Source organism: Biomphalaria glabrata, chromosome 6 (genome assembly GCF_947242115.1).
Source record: "Biomphalaria glabrata chromosome 6, xgBioGlab47.1, whole genome shotgun sequence".
Taxonomy (NCBI): domain Eukaryota; kingdom Metazoa; phylum Mollusca; class Gastropoda; family Planorbidae; genus Biomphalaria; species Biomphalaria glabrata.
The window spans coordinates 36,331,219-36,356,590 of record NC_074716.1 but is presented as its reverse complement, the minus strand read 5'-3'; the positions used below and the strand labels follow the sequence as shown (position 1 = coordinate 36,356,590).

Here is a 25,372-nt window from a genome sequence, read left to right as displayed (position 1 = left end):
AGTCTAAAGACAACAGATAAATTATGTAACAACCACTAAAAGGGAAAATATGCAGCAATTGGAACCATGCAATTTCAAATGTGCAGAAAAAAGACGCAACGTTAATCTAGTATCATCGTATCGTTAATGATGACAGCCACAGTGATGAAAATATTGTACCTATTAGCACTGCAAGTAGCGTGTAAAAAAGATGAGAAAGTCATAAGACATAATTTTTTCGTATTGATACTGGTGCAAGGTATAACATTCTTGTTAAGTCAGAGTTTGAAAAGCTCAAAGACAAATTAAAACTTGCTTATTCAGAATAATAGCTAAGAGGTGAAAGCAAGGTTTGAGGTAGTAGATTTTAGCGAAGTAGTTTTTGAGTGGTGATACAGCTGAATGTTTAGGACTACTACAACAGAAGAGCAGGCAAGGCAGAAGACGAGTTACAAACAGAATTTCCTGAAATGCTGAAAACACTGACAGGAAAGTACAAGCTTCAGATACAGGAATATGCTAAAGGAGTGACATACAGCATCCACCATGTCCCTTAGCAGCATCGCTACGCAATAAAGTTGAAGAAAAACTTCAATAAATGCAAGGCTTATGGATTTTGATTTAGTACTACTGAATGGGTTAGCTCCATGGTTGTTTCGTTCAGGAATGACAAAGTTAGAATATATTGATCAAAGAGATCTCAATAAAGCAATCACTCGATAGATCATTAATGTTCCAGTTATCGATGCCAAGTCAGGGTTTATAAAGCTTGAAAGAAAATCTTCATTTCTCACTACATTCAACACACCTCTAGGCAGATATAGATTAGATGGTTACGATTACATTTTGGAATCAAATCAGCGCCAGAATTTTACCAAAAAATAATGGATGAAATGTTTCAAGGTACTGAAGGAGCATAAGTCATCATAGACGACATTTCTAGTAGCTGGTAGAGATGTTGAGCATCATGATCACATTTTGAAACAAGTCCTGGAAAGAGCAACGGAGTACAATCTAGAGCTGAACTATGAGAGTGGGCCATATCTTCAGAGAAAGGTTTAGAACCAGATCCAACAAAGATAAAGGCAATTATTGACAAGGTAAAGATGGAATCAGAAGATTTATAAGTTTAATTCATTACCTAGCAAAATTTATTCCCAATCAAGTCAAGCAGATGCTCCAATACGATGATATATAATTTCAATGGAATCATGAACAAAACAAGAGTTTTGAAGAATTGAAACATCTTTGTACAAACCCTCCAGTTTTGGAATATTATGATGTCAACAAGAATGTAGAATGTGATGCCTAAATATGGACTGGGAGCAGTATTACTCCAGGATTGTCGAATAATTGCATACGCAAGGAAAATTGTTTATTAATATAGCTCTCTCAAATATGGTTGTCACCATACACTGAAACATTCCAATAGTGTGCCGGGTTGCAGGTCCACACGATGCCACATACTTCTTTTCATACATTTCTTTTTGTATCCTAAGGTTAAAGGGGATGTTGGGGGTATTTCCCACCTACCCAGTCCCATAATCGAGGATTTCCATCCATCCCATCCCAGTGGCGCTACAGCCCATGGAGGGCTCTGGCCTGCTTTAGCACATCCTTCCATTCAGATCTCTCCTGGGCCTTTCGTCTCCACGCCCTAACCCCAAGCTGCTTCAGATCTGCTTCCACGTCATCTATCCATCGCATTCGGGGTCTGCCTTTGGGTCGCCTGCCTTTTGGTTTTTGCCTGTATACGATTTTCGCCCCTCTGTTGTCTGACATTCTTTCAAGGTGACCTGCCCAACGTAGTCTGTTCTTTTTTATTTCGTTCACTATTGGTGGGTCTTCATATAATTGATATAACTCATGGTTAGTGCGTGTCCTCCACCCTGTTTCATCCTGTATGGCACCATAGATTTTCCTAAGGATTTTTCTTTCCCAAGTGTTAAGCAAATTTTCTGATGTCTTTGTCAGTGTCCAGGTCTCACTTCCATACATTGCTGCTGGTCTTATTATAGTTTTGTATATTATTTTCTTGGTTTTACTTGAAATCATTTTGCTCTTAAGTAGATGGTGGGTGCTATAAAATGCCCTGTTGCCTGCTGCTATTCTTTCTTTTATTTCTGTTAGTAGGTCATTTTTGAAATTAATAGTACTTCCTAGATATTTGAAAGTTTGGACGTTTTCAAATTCGTGGTCTTTGATTTTGATATTTTGACCCTCTGTTTGATTGTCTCTTGTCATTGTGATGTACTTGGTTTTACTGTCATTGACCTCAAGTCCTGCTGGTCGAGATGCTTCTTCTAGTTGTATGAAGGCTCTAGCGATGTCAGAGGTTTCTTTACCCAATAAGGCAATGTCATCGGCATAAGCAAGGTATTGTAGAGGTTGGCTGTATATCGTCCCTGTTGGTTGTGGACCCATGTTTTCTCTCCTGAAGTAGTTAGTAATAGTTCCCCTTGTGTTTATGTTTATATTTCTTATAACTCTCTCCAGTGTTAAATTGAAAAGCATGCAGGAAAGTGCGTCTCCTTGTCTTAATCCTCGTTTAATCCTAAATTCCCGTGAGTGTTCTCCTTGTATTATGACTTTGCTTTTTGAGTTGTTTAATGTCGAGGATTTATTCATGTTTATTTTGGACCCGCTCGCCTTCACGAATAATTCTCTAATTTCAGCTTTGTCTTTTTCTGAGGTCTAATCCAATGTTCTCTTCTAATGGGAATCTTGCTGCTATGCGTTTGATTTTATAAGTAAACCAGCAAATGTATTTTATCAAAGTCTTGTCTAGTATTTTAAATAAGTAACCATGGTAGATTCTTTCAAAAGCTTTTTCTTGGTCAATGCTTTCAAGTCTGTGTCTACAGTTATATATGATGTCTTGTAAGAAGTGGTTAAATTCGTCTATATTTTTTTCAGGGTTGCTACAGTACTGGTCGTGTCATAGACTTACAAAAATCATTTTGGTCAGCAGTTTATAGTCGGCATTTAAAAGGGGGTCTAAAGTATGGAAGGTGTCTGTCCTGTTTCTAACATGTCATTGTATAGTTCTTAGTAGTTAGGGGTCCTATTTGGGGGGAAAGGTTTTATAGAATTTATGTCAAACCGTCTGGGCCAGGGGATTTGTGTTGTGTCTAAAGCAGCCCTCAGCTCCTCTAATGTTAAGCGTCTGTTTGTTTTTCCGTTGGAGGTATTGTTTTACATTGTTTTTGAAGTATGTTTTGTGCTTCTATATATGCTTGTTCTTCATTATATATGTTGACGAAGTGCTTTGTGAAAATTTCTATTATTTTGTCACTCTCCTATATTTTGTTCCCGTCTTTGTCTGTTATGTTGGTTATCATTCTATTTTTTTTATATTTTGTTCTACCGCCAATTATAATTTATTTGGTTCTTCATTTGTTGGGTGCTTATTTCGGCCCCTCTAGTAGTTAGGCCTCTTTTTTCTAAGTCCTTGCGTTTGAGTTAGCATATTTCTGTTTTCTTCATTTTGCTAAAATTTTAACTTGTTGTTTAATTGTCCACGTCTTAGTTAATATGTATTCGTTTTCTAATATGTCTTGTCCTGCTGCTAGAAGGAGTTGGCTAATTAATCTTTTGATAAAATCTCTCGGAAAAACTCTCCACAAACTCCAATCCCCTTCCCTTTTCTCTTCCTCCGACAGTGGGTAAGGATTATTCGTCACCTCGGGCTGGGTCTCCCCGTTTGGGTTAGCTGAAGAGGAAGAGAGCGTTCTTTTTCTTTTAAGACCGATGCATGTGCCTTTGGCATTATCTCCTGCTTTTTCCCGGGGACTTTTCAATTTCCTTTCAGGATAGTCCTACTGGGACACTGGATTGACCATTTTATCCTGCCCACAGTGTCTGCGCCCCGGAATGGTCTCGATCATAGTTATCTATAGTTAACTATAGTAATCTGCATTAAAGTAATCTTTTCACAATTCTTAATTACTCAAAAAATTCAATTCACCATTTACGTTTTGTGAAAAGATTACTTTAACGTAACTTTAAGGTAACGTTTGTTTGATAATGAGTGACTCTGAAAACAAGTTTTAAATTATTATTTCAATTTAACATATTTATTACGTTGTTTTATTTTACAATATGTAAACTACAAAAAAAAAAAACACATCAATATCTTATCAATTACCTTAACTCAAAAAAAGGTAATTAAAATTTTTCTACCTGCACTTTTCTTTCTTGCTAGCATTATTTCATTTTTCATTTTTTCAGTTTAAAAAAAAAACAACAAAGCATCAAATAGTTGTAGAAATTTTGTCTAAGAGGTCGAGTGGTACGCTTGAACTTTTGGCAGAATTGTGTTCTATAGGCATGGAAAATCTTCACCCAGATTGGACTTTGAGCAATGCTATAAGCAGTATAATTTAATTAAGTATTTTTACACTTTTAAAAGTTTTCACATTTTCTTCAATAAAAAGCAGTCCAGGCTTTATGTAATGCCTGATGTTTAAATGCGAAATAACAAAGCCCACATACAAAACTTATCTATTTCAAATTTATTTTGGTTTACAAAATTGCTAATTGTGACATCTGTTACATATAAAAAGTTTGAGAACAAACAAATATATTTCTATTTTGAAAAAAGATGTTTTTTTTTTTTTGTTTTTTTTTGAGCACCTTTTTTTTAACTTTAAGAATGTATATGTAAAACTAAAATGTTCCAAATTTCAAATGTCAATATTATTTACATTTTTTTTGTTTTTTTGCACAATGTCCTCCATAGAAAAAGATATTACAAACATCTATGTACACACGTATGCATTATTTTCAAAACAAATCCATTTTTCCCAGCTTGCAACCAAGTTCTGCTAGCTGCAGAAAATCATTTTTTTTAATCCAAACATTCCAAACATCAAAATCTTAGCATATCTGATGAAATGTTTTGTTTAATGTTGCTGTATTCAAAATGTAAATAAAAAATGTTTAAAAAAATTTAAGCACTTTGTTAAGCTAAAGTATTTCACAATAAAGTTTTCACAATAAATTTTTATTTAGTATGTACACTATTGTACATTCTCACAAAAAAACAAAAATACTATAATCTAGTAATAATAAACTTGCAGATATAATAACAATGCTGTTTTCTAAAGATGCAGTTGCCGAAGAATTGTAAATGCTGTTCCCTGAATTTCTTTTTTGCTCTTTTGGTGCATAGTCATTTTTTCTCGAATTAAATTCTTGTTCTTCATCAGTTGGACCTAAAAATAAAATGAAAATATTTTTTTTTTTTTTTTAATTATATCTCGACACATTGTAAATAAACTAGAGGTTTCTTAGTACTTGGCTTCTAAGTATTTGACACCAGAATATACACTTTTCAAGTATTCAAACATGAGCATATTAAGTATATATAATTTTCCATCAAACTTGGCGAGTCATAACAAACAACGATACAGAACTGGAAGTCGAACATAATACAAAATGAATTACGCACCAGCTCAACACTCTACCTAGCAAAAAGTACGAACTGATGTAAAGAAAAAAAATGATCTGGTTTTGTCATATTGTAAGAATAGTCAAAATTCATACCGTTGTTTATTAGCTAAATAATGCACAAGAGACAAATCTCAATTCATATCGCTTAACTCGGTGCATTCTGTGCAGCAAAGACATCAATAACATTTATATTGATTCTTTCGATTCAATACGTCTATTGGTGATTGTATTACAGGTTTGTTGATGAAAAGTGCTCGTGCATCATTGAACAAGCGATTTGCCATTTATTTCGTAATACAAACAGGAAAAAATAACACAGTCTGTCATGGTTCAAGAAGAAACCCAAAGGTATCCATTTTCTTTCATTTCATCTCCATATGAAATCTGTCCAGCACTTCTGTCGCAACACGTTTGAATTCCAGTTCTATTGACAGTCCTACATTAGAACTCAACTTCCCATCAAGTCTTTTCTTTCTTCTGGTTTTTTTGATTACATGGAATACATTATTTTTCGATGGATTGGGTTTTTGTCAGTTTCTCATCATTTTGCAGAAATCATGAAAGGGTACTTTTTTCTTCAGCAGCTTCCCGTCATTGTTTGTTGTTTTGTACTTTCTTCTGAGCTATATTACTTGGGCGCAGGAGCTTTGACCAGAATTCCAGATAGGCAAAAAAAAAAAAAAAAAATCTTAATTCTCCACTGCATGAAGAAAGTTCTGTGCTAATATTACTTCATTGTTGGTTGTTTGTTTTGTGCGAAAGCAAAAGGATTCAAAGCATACAAAAGTGGGAAAGATCCATAGCTCGCTATGATCGAGTATAGTAATACTCCGATAAGCACCACCAGATGAAAAGCAAAGTGAAATACGATGCAAAAGCAACACTACCTAAACTTTTCTCTGAGAAGAAAGTGAAAGTTCTAGGACAAAACATGGCAGAAAGAAGTTTGTCATAAAAAAACATTCATCACCGAGATCTTACATCATAAAGAAACGATGGAAAAACATTCAGAAGAAATCAACGCTTTTTGAATAAGAGTTTCTATTGATTTGATTTGATTTTTAATTTGAGGCACATCGGCACAATTTAGGCCATGTCGTGCCTGCAGTCCCTTAAGGATCCCTCTCTCTCTAAACAACAAGGGCCAGATTCTGTACAGTAATATCATTAAAATCAAGATCTATTCACACTTAAAATAGTAAAGGTAGTAAAAATTTAAATATTTGGTAAAAATCTAATGTAAATAGTGCATGTTCACAAATTCATAAATCAGATCTTCATAGATAGCCCCACTTCCAGGATAAAGCCCAGTACCTTCCCAGGGTCGACATTATCAAATAGTGTATTTAAATTAGTGGCTCTAAAATATTTCGCCCTGACATCCTGGTATCTGGGGCAATCAACGAGGATATGTTCCACATATGGATATGTGAGGCGAGAGTCACAGTACTCTTTCTTCAGCACCTGACATCCGCCACAATCTGCCTGAGTTTGTTGTGTCTCAGCTGCCCATCGGTGCTGCCACTCTCAATAGGTGGCAGAGGCAATACTTTCTCTAAGGTCCGAGTAGGGAATTTGGGTTCCTGACACCGCATGATTTAGGGCTCTCTTTGCTTCTCTGTCTGCGGCTTCGTTTCCCTCAATGCCAACATGGGAGGGGACCCAGATGAAGGTGACATCCCTACGGTCGGCTGTTATTTGGTCCAACAGCTTCAGGCTCTTATGTACCAAGCGGATGTCAGTCTTCATCCCCCCCAAAGCTTGCAATGCAGATTTGGAGTCGGAGCAGATTATAAATTTCCTCCTTTCTGATGCTTTTACGGCCATAAGTGCAAGCAATATTGCGTGAAATTCGCCGTAAAAATGGAGCAGCCATCGGGGAGTCTACGGGAGATTGTTTTGTTCCGAAATGAGCAGGCACACGCGACCTTTCCCTCCATTTTGGATCCGTCTGTGTAGATGGTGCCACAATCTCCGTAGCTCTCCTGCAGTTCCCTAAAGTGGACTTGTAGTATTATTGGGTCTGTATTTTCTTTTTTGAAATTAAGGAGGGATAAATTTAATTTGGGTTTATTCATTAGCCAAGGGGTTTCTATTTTAGAGATTTGGTCAATGGGTGGGGTTAAATTTTGGATGGGTTCTCTCATTCGAAGTCCCAACGGCTGTATGACGTTAGGCCTTCGATTGTATAATTCTACCTCTGTGGGGTTAAATATGGAGTCAAAAGCAGGGTTCGTGGGGTTGGATTTTAGCTTGACTATATTACTGCATTGCAAGCTTTTTCATTCTTATCTCCATAAGGAGTTCTCCAGCCTCCACATGGAGATTTGGGATAAGAGATGTACGATACGTGCCGAGACAGAGACGCAGGGCAGCATTTTGTATTGGTTCCAGTATTTTTAGGTACGACTTCCTTGCTGTTCCATATATTAGGGATCCGTAGTATAGCTTGGATCGAATTAGACTCCGATAGAGCAGCAGCAAGGTATCTCTGTCAGCTCCCCAGTCCGTATGGCTGAGTACTCTTAGTATGTTTAATGACTTTTGGCATTTCTTCTTAAATTCCTTAATGTGGGGGAGAAAATTAAATTTGGAATCTAAGGTGAGGCCTAAAAATTTTGTAGTTTTCACGACAGGGATCTTCTTTTTGTTTATAAATAGTTCAGGTTCTGGGTGGAGTCCCCTTAGATTACAAAAATGCATACTAACTGTTTTGGAGTCTGAGAATTTGAAACCATTATAGTTTGCCCAACCCTGAATTTTGTTTAAACATAACTGTAATTTTCTTTCTAAGGTGTTCATGTTTTTCCCATAAGTAAGAATGACAAAGTCATCAACATACAAAGAGCACTCTATGCCAGGGGACAGCGCATTTATTATTTTAATGTTGAACAGGGTGACTGACAGAATGCTGCTCTGGGGTACACCCCAGCTATTTCTCTGGGGGATGTGTTCGTCCTTGGTTTTTCAAATGCCCTATTGCATTTGATTCTTTCCCTTTGATTCGCCTTACTGCCTTCCAAACCGCTCTAGCAGAAGTTTTGGCATCCAGACTGCCGACAAAACTTCGCCAGGAATTATTTTTGGCTGACCGTATGGTTTGTCTAGCCTTATCCTGAATAGCTTTATGTTTTCCTGGGAAGGATTCTTTTTAAATGCAGCCAGTCGTTTTTTCCTATCGCCAATAGCACTTTTTGCAAGCTGCATCAAACCATGGTTTGCTAGGCCGTTTTGGATTTGCGGAGGTTAGGGGGACAACTTTCCTGACAATACTAAGTAGCTTGCTAGCAAAAGTATGTTTGGTTTAATAGAGCGCCTGGTGGTAGATACAGGCTGCAGCAAGTGATAACCTTGTGAAAGGTTATCCTAGCTGCTACGGCCTGAATGGTCTGTAGTTCTACCCTCTCATGGGGGATGCTATCCTTCACAAGGATACAGACTCCACCTGATGCTCTCTCTGCATCCTGAACATTCCTGCTGTAAACACTGTGGCTTCGGAAGTTGATTCTTTCAGAAATGAGTCCATCAGTACTTGCATTTCCTCGTAATTTGCCTTGAGGCCTCTACAATTTCACTGTACAATTCTGAAATCCATGGCTTATTCTAGATGACCTACTTGGAGCTATTAGGCCTTGGGAGGCCCCCGGAGGGGTTTCCCTTTATTCCAGTGATCTTGGTATTTTTATTCTTGGTTTCGGATGGAGAGGAGGACAACCCCCCTTTTGGGGGAAGTCTTTCTCTCTGGAGAGGGGAGATCCCTCTGGTTAGAGCGGAGGTTATTTCCTCTCTCACCTCGGGCATCCTCTCCGCTTTGATTTCTCCCCTTAGGGAGTTGGTCAACCTCTAATTCGGTAGAGGTTGGGGTGTCTGGCTGGGTTCTCTGAGGAGAACCTGTGTCAGACATGATGTCTCCTGGTTTTCCCGGAGTGTTGGTTTTGACATGCTGCTCAGTCTCCATGCTCTCATCAGCGAGCACAGAGAACCTGTTCTTTAGCCTGACAACAGGGTTTTCTTGTTTCTTCAGAGGTGTGTTCTTTGGCGGTGTTTTCTTCTGAGTTGGAGGAGGAGGAGGAGGGGGTGGTAGGGTCAGTGTGTCTGTCTGTGTGGCTATGGATCTTCCTATCTTAGCAACAGCCTAGGCGTAGGTCTTTGTCAAGCCGAATTGGCCCTGGCTGAAGGTACATTTCTTGCCTTGTACTCCTGCACGGCAACCTCCTGTTTCCAAACAGGGCAGTCCTTGGAGTAGGCTGAGTGGCCAGCGTGACAGTTTGGGCATTTGAACTTGGCTGTGCAGCCCTTGTCCTAATGACCCTCTTCAGCACATGTTCTCTTGCAGACTGCCGCGCCGTGTCCATAACCCTGGTACTTGAAGCACCTCATGGGGATAGGTATGTAGGGCCTCACTGGAACTCGTAGGTATCCTGCCTTCACATACTCTGGCGGTGTCCTAGTTCCGAATGTGAGGATAATAGTGGCGGTTATGACCTCCTCACCATCCCTGCGCCTGGTAATGCGCCGGGCATGGGTGACTCCTTCAATGCCCACAACCATTTCCTTCTCGGAACATTCCAGTAGGTCCCTAGAGCTGATTACACCTCTGCTGGTGTTCAGACTCTTGTGTGGCATGACTTCCACTTGGAGATCACAGAGTCTTCTGCATCTTAAAAGCCCATCAGAGTGTGTCTTGCCATCTACTTCTACAAGAAGTTCCATTGATTTGTGCAGCTTAGACACACTCTTGGGCTCTCCCACTACTACTTGTCACTTAAAGATAAGGAAAGGGCTCAGCTTTGTCAGGCTTTTCCCCTCCTCTGTGCACCTGACCACCAAAAATGATGGCCAGGTAGTACAGCTTTTTGTGGCCTCCTCCTTTTTTGCCTCAATACGGCGTCTCTAGCCCAGACTTAAATCTGGTGCAAGTAGTTTATTGGGGGTTTTTTATCCATATATATTTTCTTGTTAGTTCGGCACCTGTGCTCCCCACCCGCCATCGAGTCCAACAAGGGGACGGGCCATTCGGATGTCCAGACTGAGCCCGCCAGGGATTTACAGGTGCTATTCTCAGTCAGCTGCTGCATCGGGCATGTGTCCGATACAGCAATTCCCTGATTGACCCTCCAGCCACCGCCCTCCAGCATAGGTCGAAGCTCTTAGCTCGGCATGACCAGCCGGTTGGCCCAGAGCAGGCCATCTGGGCCTCAGGTCTAGGGGAACGGAGCCAAAGTATTGTGTTGTGGTGTTACCAACCACTACCTTGTCCTACATGTCTGATTTTGATGACTTGTCCCACAATTTCTCCATCCCCAAAGTCCTTCTCCGGAAAGCTCCATGAAGGGTAACGAATTTCATGAACATGTCTCTGACACTCTACATGTGTAGTGGCTGCCCTTATTACCGAATGACGTTTGCTAAATTCAAGAAGGGTTGGCGAAGCAAACAAGAAGTCACTGAAACAAAATGAAGGCCAACTGTCAGTAGCGTAGCTAGGGTGAACCTGAAGATCCCCGTGAGCCCCCACTTAACGGGTCCCCCAAATGAGTGTCCTTTATTTGTAAATACATAAATTTGATTGACATATGGATTAAATCTATAACAAAGACTTAACCTAGATCTAAGTGTATAAGTTGACATTTTAGTTTGTTTTTTTAAAGTTAGTTTTAAATTTTAAAACGCAAATCTTTAATAGATTTGTTGCCGATTTATTTTCATCTCAAAAGAGATCAAAAATGTGCTTGCAGCAAGAACTAAAAATATTTCTCTTTGTTTATATATATATATATTCTTATAACCCTAGTGGCGGACTGAAAGGGTTGATGTGTGCGCGGCCAACTGACACACATTTCAGGCCAATCACACAGGTCAAGGGCTGTTGAACAAGGGACATTACTACTAATGCACGCAATATGACCAATGTTATGGTCATGTGACCACGAAGCCTTTACAGACAGTGTGTTAGAAAGGACAGTTTGAGTCCAGGACAGCAAGCAGTACGGACTGTGTGCTACGAAATGAGTCCTCGAAAACGTAGCTGTACGAGCTAGAGAGACTTGCATTGATTAGTTAGCAGTTCTGTGTTGTAGCAAAGCATTTGAAGTTAGTGTAGCCAATTGTGTTTATTTGCTGTTGTTGATGTAATTGTAAATAAACCGCCACCTTGTTTATTGAAGCTCTTGTTGTCAAGTTGATGTTTTAGATGTGTTGTGTTGTTGGGCAGTGTTTACAGAAGGCCTGATAGAGAAGATCGTAACAATATGGCGAGTATTTTAAGGTTACGCTAATTAACCTTGAAGAAAAATTAACAGAATCGGGTATAACAGATCCAATAGTTATTCTTAATAATGTCCATTATTTGGGTTTGGCTTCTATAATTTCAGAATTAACCAACATTCTATTCCGTCTTTTCATCTATTCCCTCTATTCATCTTTCCTCAATCGTGTTTTTCTAAATTAAAGAAAACAAAATTGTTCTTATAGAATCATAAAAGAGTGAATTGCAAAGGTGGGAAAATGAATAAAAAAAAAAACTAAATGTATGTCTCTTCGTAAGAGGAAATTTCACAATTATGGCATATTTTTTATTTGCGAAATTAAAAGAATGAGTTGACCAGAGTGGGGCTACCAAACAGCGTGCCTCAGAGTTAAGCCTTTGATAATGCAGTCACAATGAGTGGCTGTCTTGTCTGGCCTGCGGATAAATTTGTTAGACCTAAATTCAAAGGCAAAGACTGTGATTAATCACCCTCTCATCCTAGCAGCGTTTCATTCTGTTGAGATAGATCCAACAATTGTCACCTTTTTTGCAACTGTACATGAATTTTTTTTTTTTCAAATTAACAAAGAAACTGGAGCGGGAGTTTTAAAAAAAATGAGTAATACAAGTAATACAAGTAATTCGTCGGCAGTTTCCTTGCATCTCGACAAAATCATCAAGCTGTTTGAGAAACTTTCTGAATCAAGAAATGAAAACATGGAAACTAGAAGCAGTGCACAGAATCTTCTTCATGCATGTTGTGACAGGTGGGGAAATGTGATGTGTGTTTGGCGCGTTTTATGTCTAGGGGATGATTATTTTTAAAGCTATCACACACCAACCTATCAGCATATGAATCGGGAGCAGACACGCAACGAGACAAAGCAATGAAAGATAGATACAAAAGTTAAAATAAAAGAATATTTATTTACATTAATATACATATGAGAATAAAAAGGGGGAGGGTTTGCATCTATCTCTAAATAATATTAGATTTAATCATCACTCTTGCACCTAATAAGAGAGTATGTCACTTTGTCCTCTGACTTAGCTGGTTTTCCTGTTGATGTCGCAGCTGGCTGTGTCCTGGCTTGAGGTTCTGCAGCTGGAGGTGGCGCTCTAGCGGATAGAGGGACGCCGGTGATATAGTTCTTGTCGAGTTTCAATCCCCAAAATCTAATATCTGGGTGGCCGGCTACCGTGGGCACAAGGTTACTGCGGGCAGAGCTGATCTGCCGTGGGCAGCGTAGTTGACAGGATATGTCCAGTGAGTTGCAGAGGGTTGGCGTAGCTATGACGTCTCACACAGATCTGAATCTATAGGGACGTCGCACCTAATAGCTTGACAGGTGAGCTGTCAAATAGGCGGGCAATGCCGATAGCGCCAAGTGGTAGAGTTGAGTAGATCTCAGTAGGCAAGTGCAGTGCCGAATAGCACTAAGCACATAAATAGGTAAATAGGCAGGTAAATAGATCATTGATCCAATAAATAAATAGGCAGGTCAGTGAGCCAGTGATTATCTTTCCCCGATCAAGGGGAGATAAATGAAAGGACTGGCCTAGTTTTCTCCAAGGTGGTGGACTAAGGTCTAGCCTGGAGAGAAAAAGAAGGGGCGGGTGGAGAATTTAGGGGTAGGATGGTGAAATACTTAAAATAAAATAAATAAACAATGAAAAATAATAATTAATGCCGTGATAAATTTGAGTGACTCTGACAGCGAGTTTTTGACTTGTCACACATGTTGCATAATGAATGAGGTTGCTTGTAAGTACCCCATATTACATAATAATGGGAATTGATTCTAAAAGAGCACCCACGCAGATGTAGATTTAGTCAGAATCCGGGAGGGGGGGGGTGAAAGTGAACATAACAAAATTTTGATCAATTAATTTACCTATTAACGGGTATAGCTAATAAGATTCAAATAATATTATAGCTAAATTTAAGTATTTTAGATCAACATATCAGTGTTATACGTGTGCTGGCACATTCGTCCAGTGGCATATTGGCACCTACTTCTATTTCCTAGGTTATTTATAAAATCTAGGTATACAATCAAACTAATGTATGCAACACAAGACTTTACAAAGTTGCAAAGTCGCAGTTAAACATATGTACAAAGTTTGTATATTTTATAATGAAATACATCTTCCAGATCTGTTTTGTTTTTATTACGCAGATGTAGATTTTGTCAGAATCCAGGGGGGTGAAAGTGAACCACAATGTAGGCCTAGCCCCCTGTAGTCTTCTAAGTCTTGTTAAACCCACCCTTAACTCCGTAGCTGGAGGAAGGAACCTTGGCATCAGCGAATAGGCCTACTGAACTCCTAGCCTGACTAATAATCATCGTTGATTTTCGGCCTACAGGAAAGGGGGGGGGGGGGGTCAGATGGGAAAACGTTACCTGCCCGTCAAGACGTGAGGGGAAGGAAGAAGTCCCGTCCATCGTTTGTCCACGATGGTCCAGTGAATGGGAGGAGGGGCAACCAACCAACATGGTCAAGGGGAGTCTAGTTTGGCATGTGTTAAAACAAATGGAAAAGTTAGAATGTGAGCTTAGTAATGGGAGGGGGGGGTTGGATCGGAGGAGGTGGTGGGCTAAGTTAGGAAAAATAATGGTTAATAGGTTAAATAATTAAATGCTGGACCTGAAATACATTGTGTAGACATCTCACAATGCTCCAGTTTTATTCTAAGTTTACTAACTGACAAAGCTGTTGACATTTGTCTTCTATCGAACGCAATAATTATTAAGATATCAAAGAAGTAATACTACGTACAAGTGCTTCGAGATACCGGAAGTACATCCATTGTAATACACGAAGCCTATGTCAAGTTAAATCAGTTTACATGCAATGTTTTTGAGGCTTCAGCTTTCAACAGTACTGTTAGTACCTGAAACTTTGATACACATAGCAACACCATTTTAGTGGACAGACAGAAGCTTTAGCTTCTCGCAGTTTACCTGTAGACCGCATCATTGGCAACATTGAAGGAGTACAACACAACATCTTATTGACTGTGCTAACACAATCAAATTAAGAATTAAGAATTAATGAAAAAAAAAAACAGAACATAAAGAAACAGAACGAATAAACTGATTGAAAATGATTGAAAATACAAATGTACAGCAAGAATTCAAAAATTGAACATAACGTACCATCCAAAATTGAAAATCATTTACCAGGAGGCACAATCAAACAAGCTTTCAGAACTATAAACAATATTTCAACGATGGTTTTCTCATGACGGCTAGTCGCAACAAGTATGAAACAATTGAACAAATAATTGTACCACAGAAAGACAGAAAAACAATCATGGCAACAGGACTTGATCTACCACATGCTAGGCGTGACCAGAACCAAGAAGAAAATTCTTCAAAAAAGTTAACAAAAAATATGTCAGCTCCTGCCATGTCAATCAAATGAAAGTTCCTAAAGAAAACAGTATTCAAATCCCAATACAAACAATGGAATTTACAGACAAGCCATTTCAGAAAGTATCAGTTGACTTAATTGGTCCAATGCCAATTGAAAAAGTCAGAAACCACAAGTATGTTTTGACTCTAGTGGATGCTTGCCCTAAATGGGCTGTTCCTTTGGTTAATATCTATACTTGACATTACCAGAGCTCTATCAGAAATATTTCCAAGAACATGATTTGGTTTGGTTCAGTCAGGTCTAAAGTTTGGGTTCGGTTCGATGCTATGAAATTAGGTAATAGCAAAGTTAGGTACATGTAATAATATTTAATTCAATTATTAATTAGATAAAACAGCGATGTGAATAATTCGGCCTATGGGCCATTTTAATTTCCAACACTCGTGTCGCGGGCCATATAACAGAAAAGATACAAAAAAAAAAGAAAATACATAAAAAAATAAAGCACTTTCATTAGAAACCCGTGGATATATTTTGTAAAGTTTCCCTTTCAGTCCTTACGATCTATAGGGGCGTAACCGGGGAGGGGGTTTGACCCCCTCCCGAAATGAAATCCTCCCCCCTCCGTAGGGGGGGGGGTTGTAGAAATTTGTGACTTTTGCTTTGATATTTTTATTTTAGGTGAGATTCTAATAATAAACCATCACTTGCGCCAGCACAGCCAAGGGGGGGGGGGGTTGAATTTAAAATCCCATTCCAGGGGATTTTGCGGTTAAACCCCCCTGTTCTATAAAACAAAGAATGCAAAAGACAAACACCAAATTCCTAGACGACAGATAAGGGAGATTTTTATTTTACCCCCCCCCCTCTCCAAATTTTTTTTACGATAAAAGCATACATCTGTCACCTGATTCTACCAGCGGTATTTTTAAGCTAAAAACCAACTCTTCAATATAAAAAAAAGCAAATTACACTCAAAATTCTATTAGCGTAGCCTAGAGGAGGGAGTGGTTGAGTAGAGCCAAAGGGTTTTAAGTTTAAAAACGTTTCAGATGGTTTTGAGTTTAAAATCCCCCTACAGATAGTTTTAAGGTTGAAAACACCTTCTTCAATATTATTCTAAAGCAAACCAAATTCTATGAACGTAGCTAAGAGGTTTTTGACTTTGTTTTAAGAAAAGCTCCAATTCCAAAGAATATTAATTTAAAACCCCTTAACAGATGGTTATGAAGATAAAATTTCCCTTTCAGATATACAATCTAAACCAAACTAGTCACCAAATTCCAAGAGCGTAGTCAAAAGATGTTACAAATTTCTACCAGTGGATGAGCTCCATTAATAAAGTGCAGTGAATAGCATGGAAGTCATCTGCCGAAATAGAAAATAGACTAAATGTGGCTCAACAAAGATGGTCTAAATCAAGGAAATTCTTTGCCAAACTGGGAGTCAACTTAGTGAGGTTGTGGCAGAGCGTCGAGGCATGAGGTTTGCGAGACATGTTCTGGGTTAGGGCTAGCAGATTAGATTTGAAAACTAGAATTTCACTCCAAGTCTTACAGAACGTATTAGTTTTTTTACACACCTAAAAGTTCCTCTTTCAGACCTTGTGGTCTATAAGGCAGATGATGTAACGGTCATCTGTTTCTGTGGCCTACGGTTTACGAGGGTTTCATGTAACTAGCCCAACCATCAACCGCCTGTACTTGTCCTCAACAAATGTCAGGTACCCATAAGAGCTGAGTGGACTTTTAGGATCTTCGTTCTTTGAATTAATAGTTTGCCTTTGAATCTCCGGCTTAACTATATTATTTGAGTGTTCAGTAACTGCTCAAAATAGAAATCTACATTAAATTCTAACATCAGAAACGCATGTGATTAACACAATCTTTAGTAACATCAAGACATCTTCACATCTATCACTGATCGTTGAATAAATAAACAAATAAATATATAAAGTACCTTTAAATTGGTAAATTGCCTGAAAGCCAGTTGAATCATACATTTCGTTGGACTTGAAAATGACCCTAAAAAAGGGTCCATCTGACCAAATTTCACGTTTTTCCACCGGAGCACTACCGCACAATCTCGTCATTTTTCTGTCTTCTGATTCAGCAAAGTTTGAAAAAGACACATAGTCACTGTTTGTACTCTCTTCACACCTAAAATACAGATGTAATATTATTTTTTTTTTTTTAAAAAGGTAGGATCTAATTTTTGTAGTTAATAAAAAGTATAATAGTTGACATGCTAGTATTTTAAAAGCTCTTGAATGCACAAAATGAATATAAACAGAAAAGTTTTAAAAAGTTATGAGCTGGCGCTCCAGGATCTATTTTTTATCTATTTGTATTCTTGTTATCTATCTAAGCTAGTGCTAGAAAATATGTATTTAGTGCCTTTTCACTGTATAGGCCAGTGCTGAGTACAATGTAATTTCCGCTATAATAATAATAATAATAATAATAATAATATGTCACCTGCTGCTTTTAGTTTTTTCTGTTAATTGTGTTTTACCCATAAACGAAAAGTAGTTTTTAAAATTGTTAACTAGTCTTAGAGTTGCAGACACCTTTTCCTGTTTTTTTGTCCCAGATTAGTTTTACTTATTTTTTTTCTTTAGCACTTATGTTCGGTTAGTAGTTATTTGTTAATTTCAGTTTAAGTGTAGGTCTTCCTCAATGCTAACATGGGAGGGGACCCAGATGAAGGTGACATCTCTATGGTCGGCTGTTAGACTCCGATATAGCAGCATCAAGGTATCTCTGTCAGCTCCCCAGCCTGTATGGCTGAGTACTCTAAGTATGTGACCCTTTCCAGCACATCTGGCGTTGTCCTAGTTACGAATGTGAGGATAATAGTGGCGGTTTTGACCTACTCACCATCCCCGCGCCTGTTTATGCGCCTGGCATGGGTGACTCCTTAATGCCCTCCACTATTTTCTTCTCGGAACATTCCAGCAGTTCTCTAGAGATGATAACACATCTGCTGGTGTTCAAACTCTTGTGTGGCATGACTTCCACTTGGAGATCACAGATTCTTCTGCATCGAAGAAGCCCATCAGAGTGTATCTTACTATGGACTTTTACCAGAAGTTCTGATGATTTGTGCAGCTTAGATACACTCTTGGGCTTTCCCACTAAAGCTCCTTGTAGATGAGAAAAGGGATCATCTTTGTCAGGCTTTTCCCCCTCCTCTGTGCACCTAACCACCAAAAATGATGGCCAGGTAGTACAGCTTTTTGTGGCCTTCTCCTTTTTTTGCCTCAATACGGCGTCTCTTGCCCTGACATTAGTTTGGGGCAAGTAGTTTATTGTTTTTTTTATCCATATATATATATTCTTATTAGTTCGGCACCTGTGCTACCCACCCGCCATCGAGTCCAACAAGGGAACGGGCCATTCGGATGTCCAGAATGAGCCCGCCAGGGCTACACAGGTGTTATACTCAGTCAGCTGCTGCATCGGGTATGTGTCCGATAAAGCAGCTCCCTTATTGACTCTCCAGCCACCGCCCTCCAGCATAGATCTTCGTAGCTCGGCATGACCAGCCGGTTGACACAGAGCTGGCCATCTGGGCCTCAGGTTTAAGGGACCTTGGAGCCAAAGTATTGCGTTGTGGTGGTTTATCCACATATAGTTATCCACTCAAACACCAGGATCTCATTATCCCCACTTACCCGTCGCAATCCACGGGAAACGGACTGGTCTATGACATAGGGAGGTTTTAAAGATAAGGAGATAGAGTGATGGGTAATGAAGTCAGACTGAGAAAGAGGAGGCAGATACAATGATAGAAAAGAAGAAGGGCACTTTTGAGCTCCAAAAGTGCTAAGGAAAGAGGAGTGCATTTTAGCGTCATGTCTCGAGACGATTTACCATCAGAGCCCTTCGAAGTCTCAGACTGGTAAAACAAGGCTATGTCCTAGCACCTACACAGTTCAGTATCATGTTCTCTGCTATGCTGACAGATGCATTCACAAATAGAGCAAACAGCGGGATAAATATAACATTAGCTGACGACTGTGCCCTAAATGCATGCTCTGAAAATGATCTGCAGAGCATCGTCAGTGACTTCTCAGGAGCATGCTCGGACGTTGGCCTTAACATCAACACAAAAAAAGACCGAAGTCTTATATTTGCCTGCTCCAGGGAAAGCCTATTCGGATCTAAGCATCAAGATAAATGGAGATGATATAAACGCAGTGGACAGATTCACACAAATGTATTATTAATTTGAATTTGAATTATTAAGGCAATAACTTATCTTATAGCCATGGTTGCTACGCCACAGCTCTGGGCCCCTATTGCTTGTGGGCCCGGGTTCATTGAACCCCTTCGCCATGGATGCTACGCCACTGCCCCCTGCTTAACTTATATTGCATTTTTCGCAAATTCATCAACTCCATTTTTTAAAACTTATTTCTAACTGTAGTGGGTGTAAGAATGAAAAATAGAGATTTATCTTTTTTTATTCATAAAATTCAAATTTAAGCCAAATAAAATAACATTTAATATTTTTTACTGGAATCACCAAAACACACTGGAAATGTCTTTTTTTGCACGTCTATTATCCGTTGCTATGGATATTATGTTTCATATAGGAATTTGTTGTTCTATGATGTAATCATCAAACATTAAAAATTAATTAATCAATTAATTAATTTGCCTTATGTATCATTGTAAACGTTTTCGCAAAGCGCAGTTTCTCGTGTATTTCTTGATCTTTCACGTGTGGCTCAAATATTGGATATAGAGAACTGTTTTCACTATCAGGAGAAGGGGCGAAGGTGAGTTACTGGCAACTAAGCCAGTAACTTTGTGCAGGAAGGGCTCATTAGCCTTGACTTGCTGCCCACTTAGCAGAAGGAAAACTGAATTCAAACCTCTGCTGCGTGCAACTTTACCCAAACACTGGAAACATTTCGTGGGTCAACCCTGTTAAAAATAAGGATCCGGCGACCCTTAACCAGTTTGAAGCACACAGCATTACATTCTGTCAGAGCCTGTGATACCGCTGATCCAAAACACTGAATGTATGTCGTTTACAAAGAATTACATAAGAAGCCTTTAATTTTATAACTCATACCACCAATGTGCCATTGAACTGTATTGTTGCTTAAAGAAATTGACATCTGGAGGCTTCGTCCGGGCAGGTATCGTTGTACCTGTTATCTATCATTTGTCGCTTCAATCAGCCAAACGAGACACTACCTTGACGTATTTGAGTGGATTTAAGACACGCTGTATTAGTTAACCAGTGTATTAACCAGTATACTATTTTAATCAGTATTATTATTGACATCTGGAGGCTTCGTGCGGGCAGGTACCGTGTAGGTTGTACCTATTTTTTCGTCACCTTGAAGCCATTGAACTAGCCAGAGCTGGATCTTTTTTTTGTTCACTGGTTGACCTCTACACACGATTGTGACTGTTACACACCGAAGTTATTGTGTTATCAAAGTCAGTAATATATTCAAGAAAGAATCTCAATCAAACTTTGTGCTTTAACGTCGTTTACATCCACGTAAACCCCGCCTCCTAGAGATGTGGAGAGAGCATTAGGTGGAATCAACTCTATTTCAAAGGACATACCATTCAAAGAAACAATTGACATTTCTACTTGAACCGTATTTGTTTAACCTAATTCGTCATATGTCATTGACTAATTTCGACTTGCAGCTACTTGTATACCGAGGTCATTGCGTCACTCACCATTTATAGAGACATCACCATGCAAAGAGGAATCACCATTTAAAGAGACACTACTACTACTACTACTCGCTTACTATTGGATTATTGGATTTAGAGACATCACCATTTAAAGAGGAATCACCATTTAAAGAGACATCACCATTTAAAGAGACACTACTACTACTACTACTCGCTTACTATTGGATTATTGGAGTTAGAGACATCACCATTTAAAGAGGAATCACCATTTAAAGAGGAAATGCCATTTAAAGAGACATCACCATTTAAAAAGACACCTTTTAAAGAGACTACTTCTACTACTACTACTACTACTACTACTACTACTACTACTACTTCTACTACTACTACTACTACTACTACTACTACTACTACTACTACTACTCACTTACTATTGGATTATTCTACATGAATGCAAGTACTCAAGTAATCGTGAATTATCTACCTTTGTTACATTGATGTTGGATTATACTGGACTTTAGCGCATCGATGCCCAAGAGGGCATCTTTGAACGTAAAGGAAATAGCAAGTGCCTGTATCACTGTGTCTAACCTATGGGACTGACTTGATTATTTGTATGTCTGGTATCTTTTCGGATTATTATTGCACTATATGACTAGATAATCATTTTTTTTTGTATTCACCCATTATTATTACTATTAGTATTATATCAATGTTTGAATAATTTTGTATTTGTTTCATTCTCTAAATCTGCTGTGAGTCATAAAGCGTTTACAAGGAGGCCGAACAGCGACCTGACACTGCAGAAGATTCTACATTCTCAAAGTAACACCGTCGTGTGGTAAGAGTTGTCATTTCTTTCCTGGCATCAGACACAGATAAGTTTTCTTTTGTCTGTTGTATCGAGCATGCAGGGTCGAGTGTACATTGCCTTTTCAGTAGGGGAGATAAAGGATGAATTTTTTTTCTATTCTTTCTTGATCCTTTTTATAATTTATTGTCTTATGTAAATTGAACAATGTTACTTGTTAACTTAACCTTTATGAATTAATTTACGCTTATTCAGTAATATTTCTTATTAGTTGTGATTACCATGGACGAGTTTAAACCTAGGTCAATTGAGGTATTAATAGAACAGGCCCACATGTTTGGAATTGAGGGTGATGAATTACGAGAGTTTGTTTTAAACCAACAAGGAACTAGATCTAGAAAGATTAAAAGATTTAAACCGACAAAAACTAGATCTAGAAAGATCAAAATTAGAATTAGAAAGAAAGGCAATAGAAGTGCTAAAGTTGAAAATGGAACTGGAAGTAAAACTGTCATTACAGGGAGATGTGAACTATAAAATAGAAATTGAAAATGACATATTAACTAATGAGAACAATATAACTGCCAGGATATTGATAATAATATAAGTCGGATAGAAGATAATGAAGAAATTGAGAATGTCTTATCAAGTAATGTCTTGCTCCCTGTCCAGGAAGGTTGGACGTTTACTTCCTGGACTGGTATTTATGCATTTATATATTTATAAGTTGATGGACTAGTGTTTTGTGTATTTCATAAGAGTGATATAATTGTGTGCTTTATTAAGTTTTAAAGTATTATCGATATTCAGGAATATAAGGAGTTAGAGTTAATGTATATTAAGTGTTCGTATTTGAGCAAGTATTGATGACTTATAATTGAGTAACCAAGAAAGTATCAAGCAAGTATTATTTAGTATTCAAGAAACCCCTAGTGAGCCAAGTTAAGAAACACAACAAGACAAGAGACAAGCAGAGCATAGCAGCATATATATATATATATATATATATATATATATATATATATATATATATATATATATATATATATATATATATATTTGAACCCTGACATCTGGGTAGGTTTGTGTAAAACAGTTTTTACAACTACAACGGCTGATAAAATCAATGTTTTACCTATAGTGTTTTCCGGTTTTTGGTACAAGTAAAGAGATATTGTAAGTCGCCTACAAACCACCATCTTCTCTATATGATGTTGAAGAGAGATTTTGTGGGTCTATTATGAACTTTATCTTTGAGTGTTCGAAAGTTTTTCAAACCTTTATCTATTTTGTCAGGGTGGCATCGTCTCAAACGATCCTCCAGAAGCGGTTTGACAAGGAAAGAATGAATCCCAACTTTAAATAATCAACGCTGTACAGTCTTTCTTTTTGTTTAACATTAGTTACATGTAGACAAAATTAAGATAATGAAATAAGTATTGAAATTAAATGCTACAATTTTTCGTTTGAATAGCAGGATACATATTTAAAGGATTAACTAAGGTACAAATCATAGATTAGTTTAGTAATTACATTAGTGGGATGTGAAAATTAAAGTCGCAACATGATTAAATGAAATTTATTATCGTAGAACCCCGTAGACATCTCATAGACCCCCAATTTATTTTTTCACTTGGGGGTCTATATAGACCACTTTGGGAATCACTGCTCTAGGTGGACCACTATGGGGGCCGATTTTGAGTTTGTGTTTCCACTTTCCACACAATCTGTCTTTGTATTCTTGATATTTTTAATAATGACGAAAGCTGGCTTGTGGTAAAATCAGTTCTTCGTCGTAGATGTACGAGTGTACAGCTTTCCGGACTTAATTAATAAAAGAAATATTGTAAGAAGTACACAGTACATACATAATACTAAACATTGTGTTAAGAACTACAAAATTGTATCAACCACCCAAAATCAGAGTCTCTAATCACAATTTTATATTTCAAATTAAACCTTGCGCGAACTTTGTTTAGACACCCAAATTAATTTGTAACTTTCCACAGGCACCCTGAAAGATACCACCGACTCCTGGTATACGTACGGACCACTTAAGGAACCACTGCGTTAGAGCGTGGCACGGATTGCCTGAATCAACCAGGAAAACCAGTTTAATTCTCAAATAGCATGACTAGATTAACACACGGATACTCGCAGCCGTAATTATCTGGTTTTAAAAAGGAATGTCTTAAGACATGTCATAGAAAACTAAAAGTTATTTCTTATCACTATAATTACAGCCCTATTTATTTCTATTACAAAGTAGTATTTAATTTTTTTTGTACTTACCTAGGGGTTAGTCCATCAACATCAAAATCTATAAATGTTATTTGTACTCTTTCTCTTTCCTTTCCATAAAACAAATAGTGGCACTCTGTGTTTCGAGGATAAAGACCATTGTAATTAGGTGACGTGAACTCTCCGCTGGTTTTAACGGCACTTTGGTAATTGAATACACACACTACAAGAAAAAAATATTTTACAGATATTATGTTTTGATATCTATTTAATTAAATGATCTAGCAAACACTATAACATGTCAAAGAGAAAATATTCATATTGTCAAGTCAGACAAGTTAAAAAAAAAACACACACTCTATGTTGTTATTGTTGGGACGCGTTTCGTTTCTTGGGTCAAAACTAGAAAGGGCCGGAATCGCCGTATTTTTGTGCATAATTTTTTTTCTATCAGTTACACTTAAATTCACAGCCTAATAATGTCAGTTTAATTAAAAAGGGAACTGGAAAATGCAAAAGATATATAACGAAAAGGGCGACCTGTATCGGGATTGCTTACACCTGATTTCTCTAAGAAGCCGTTGTGAGACTTTGGTCCGAAGAAATGTTTTATTACTTATGAATGCTAATACTTATGAATATAACAAAAAATCGCAAGTGAATGTATTAATGAACTTGTTTTAGATAAAGTCTAATGAATAAACTAGATGAATAAACTTAGACCTAAACATAAAAGTAATCTTAATCATGGTATCCGTTATGACGCTATCAGTGAATTCTTTCTGGCATTTCTTCCTTTCCCAAATTTCCTTCTTCGTATTATCAAATACGGACGCTACTTTAAAAAAAGATGATTACATCCTACGCGTGTCCCTAGGTCAATCTAGTCATGCATATTAATCAATGGCTTTAAACCCTACTAAGTCATTTTTTTCTCTGACTGTTTGGGGAAACCCATTCCATACTATATATAGCTCGTCCATAGTGGTTCGAAGATGACCACTTTTGTCATCCAGGGGGCTGAAAGCGTTGCACTGGGGTTTTGTGCCTCCTCAAGGGGCTGGTGAGACCTATGTGAGCCCGAAATATTCGGCTGCACACTGGGCAGGTTATTCCAGCTGAAACAAGTGTCATTGGCCTTGCTTTTCTTCTCTGGCGCTTTACTTCTGCCTGCGCTGTTCTCTATTCCTCAGCAAATTATGCGCCAGCTTTCACAGCGCGACACCATGATACTCTGTCATGTGCTTCTGTCTCCCTGGTGGCTAGTTCAAGAACGCTTTCAAAGAAGCTTTGAGGGTGTCCCTAAAGCATTTTCTTTGTCCACCTTGTGAGCACTTTCTTTCCCTTAATTGGCCATACAGTAATCGTTCAGGGATGCGGCGGTCTTCTGCAGACGTGTCCTCGCCATCGCAGCTGAGACTGCATCAGGATTGTGTGGATGCTTTACAGATCCGTTCTTCAAAGGACTTAGGGTTAGGGTTATTTTTCTTGCCATTTGACATTCAGTATTTCTTAGACATGTCATGTAAAAGTGGTTCAGTTTTTTTTTTTTTTTTGCATGTTTTCTACATACAGTCCACGTTTCTG

At 38.2% G+C, this 25,372-nt stretch overlaps 1 protein-coding gene across 1 annotated transcript in view; it reads right to left on the bottom strand.

Annotated features, from left to right (window-relative positions):
* Positions 1-4,570: 4,570 nt before the first annotated feature.
* Positions 4,571-25,372, bottom strand: part of LOC106059857 (suppressor of lurcher protein 1-like) — a 266,518-nt gene continuing 245,716 nt past the window's right edge. Inside the window, exons 15-17 of the mRNA XM_056031426.1 lie at positions 23,837-24,008; positions 17,024-17,223; positions 4,571-5,195 (exon numbers count right to left, since the gene is read on the bottom strand). Coding sequence (XP_055887401.1) covers positions 5,014-5,195; positions 17,024-17,223; positions 23,837-24,008 — 554 coding nt within the window. The 3' untranslated portion in view covers positions 4,571-5,013. The remainder of the gene's footprint in view (positions 5,196-17,023; positions 17,224-23,836; positions 24,009-25,372) is intronic.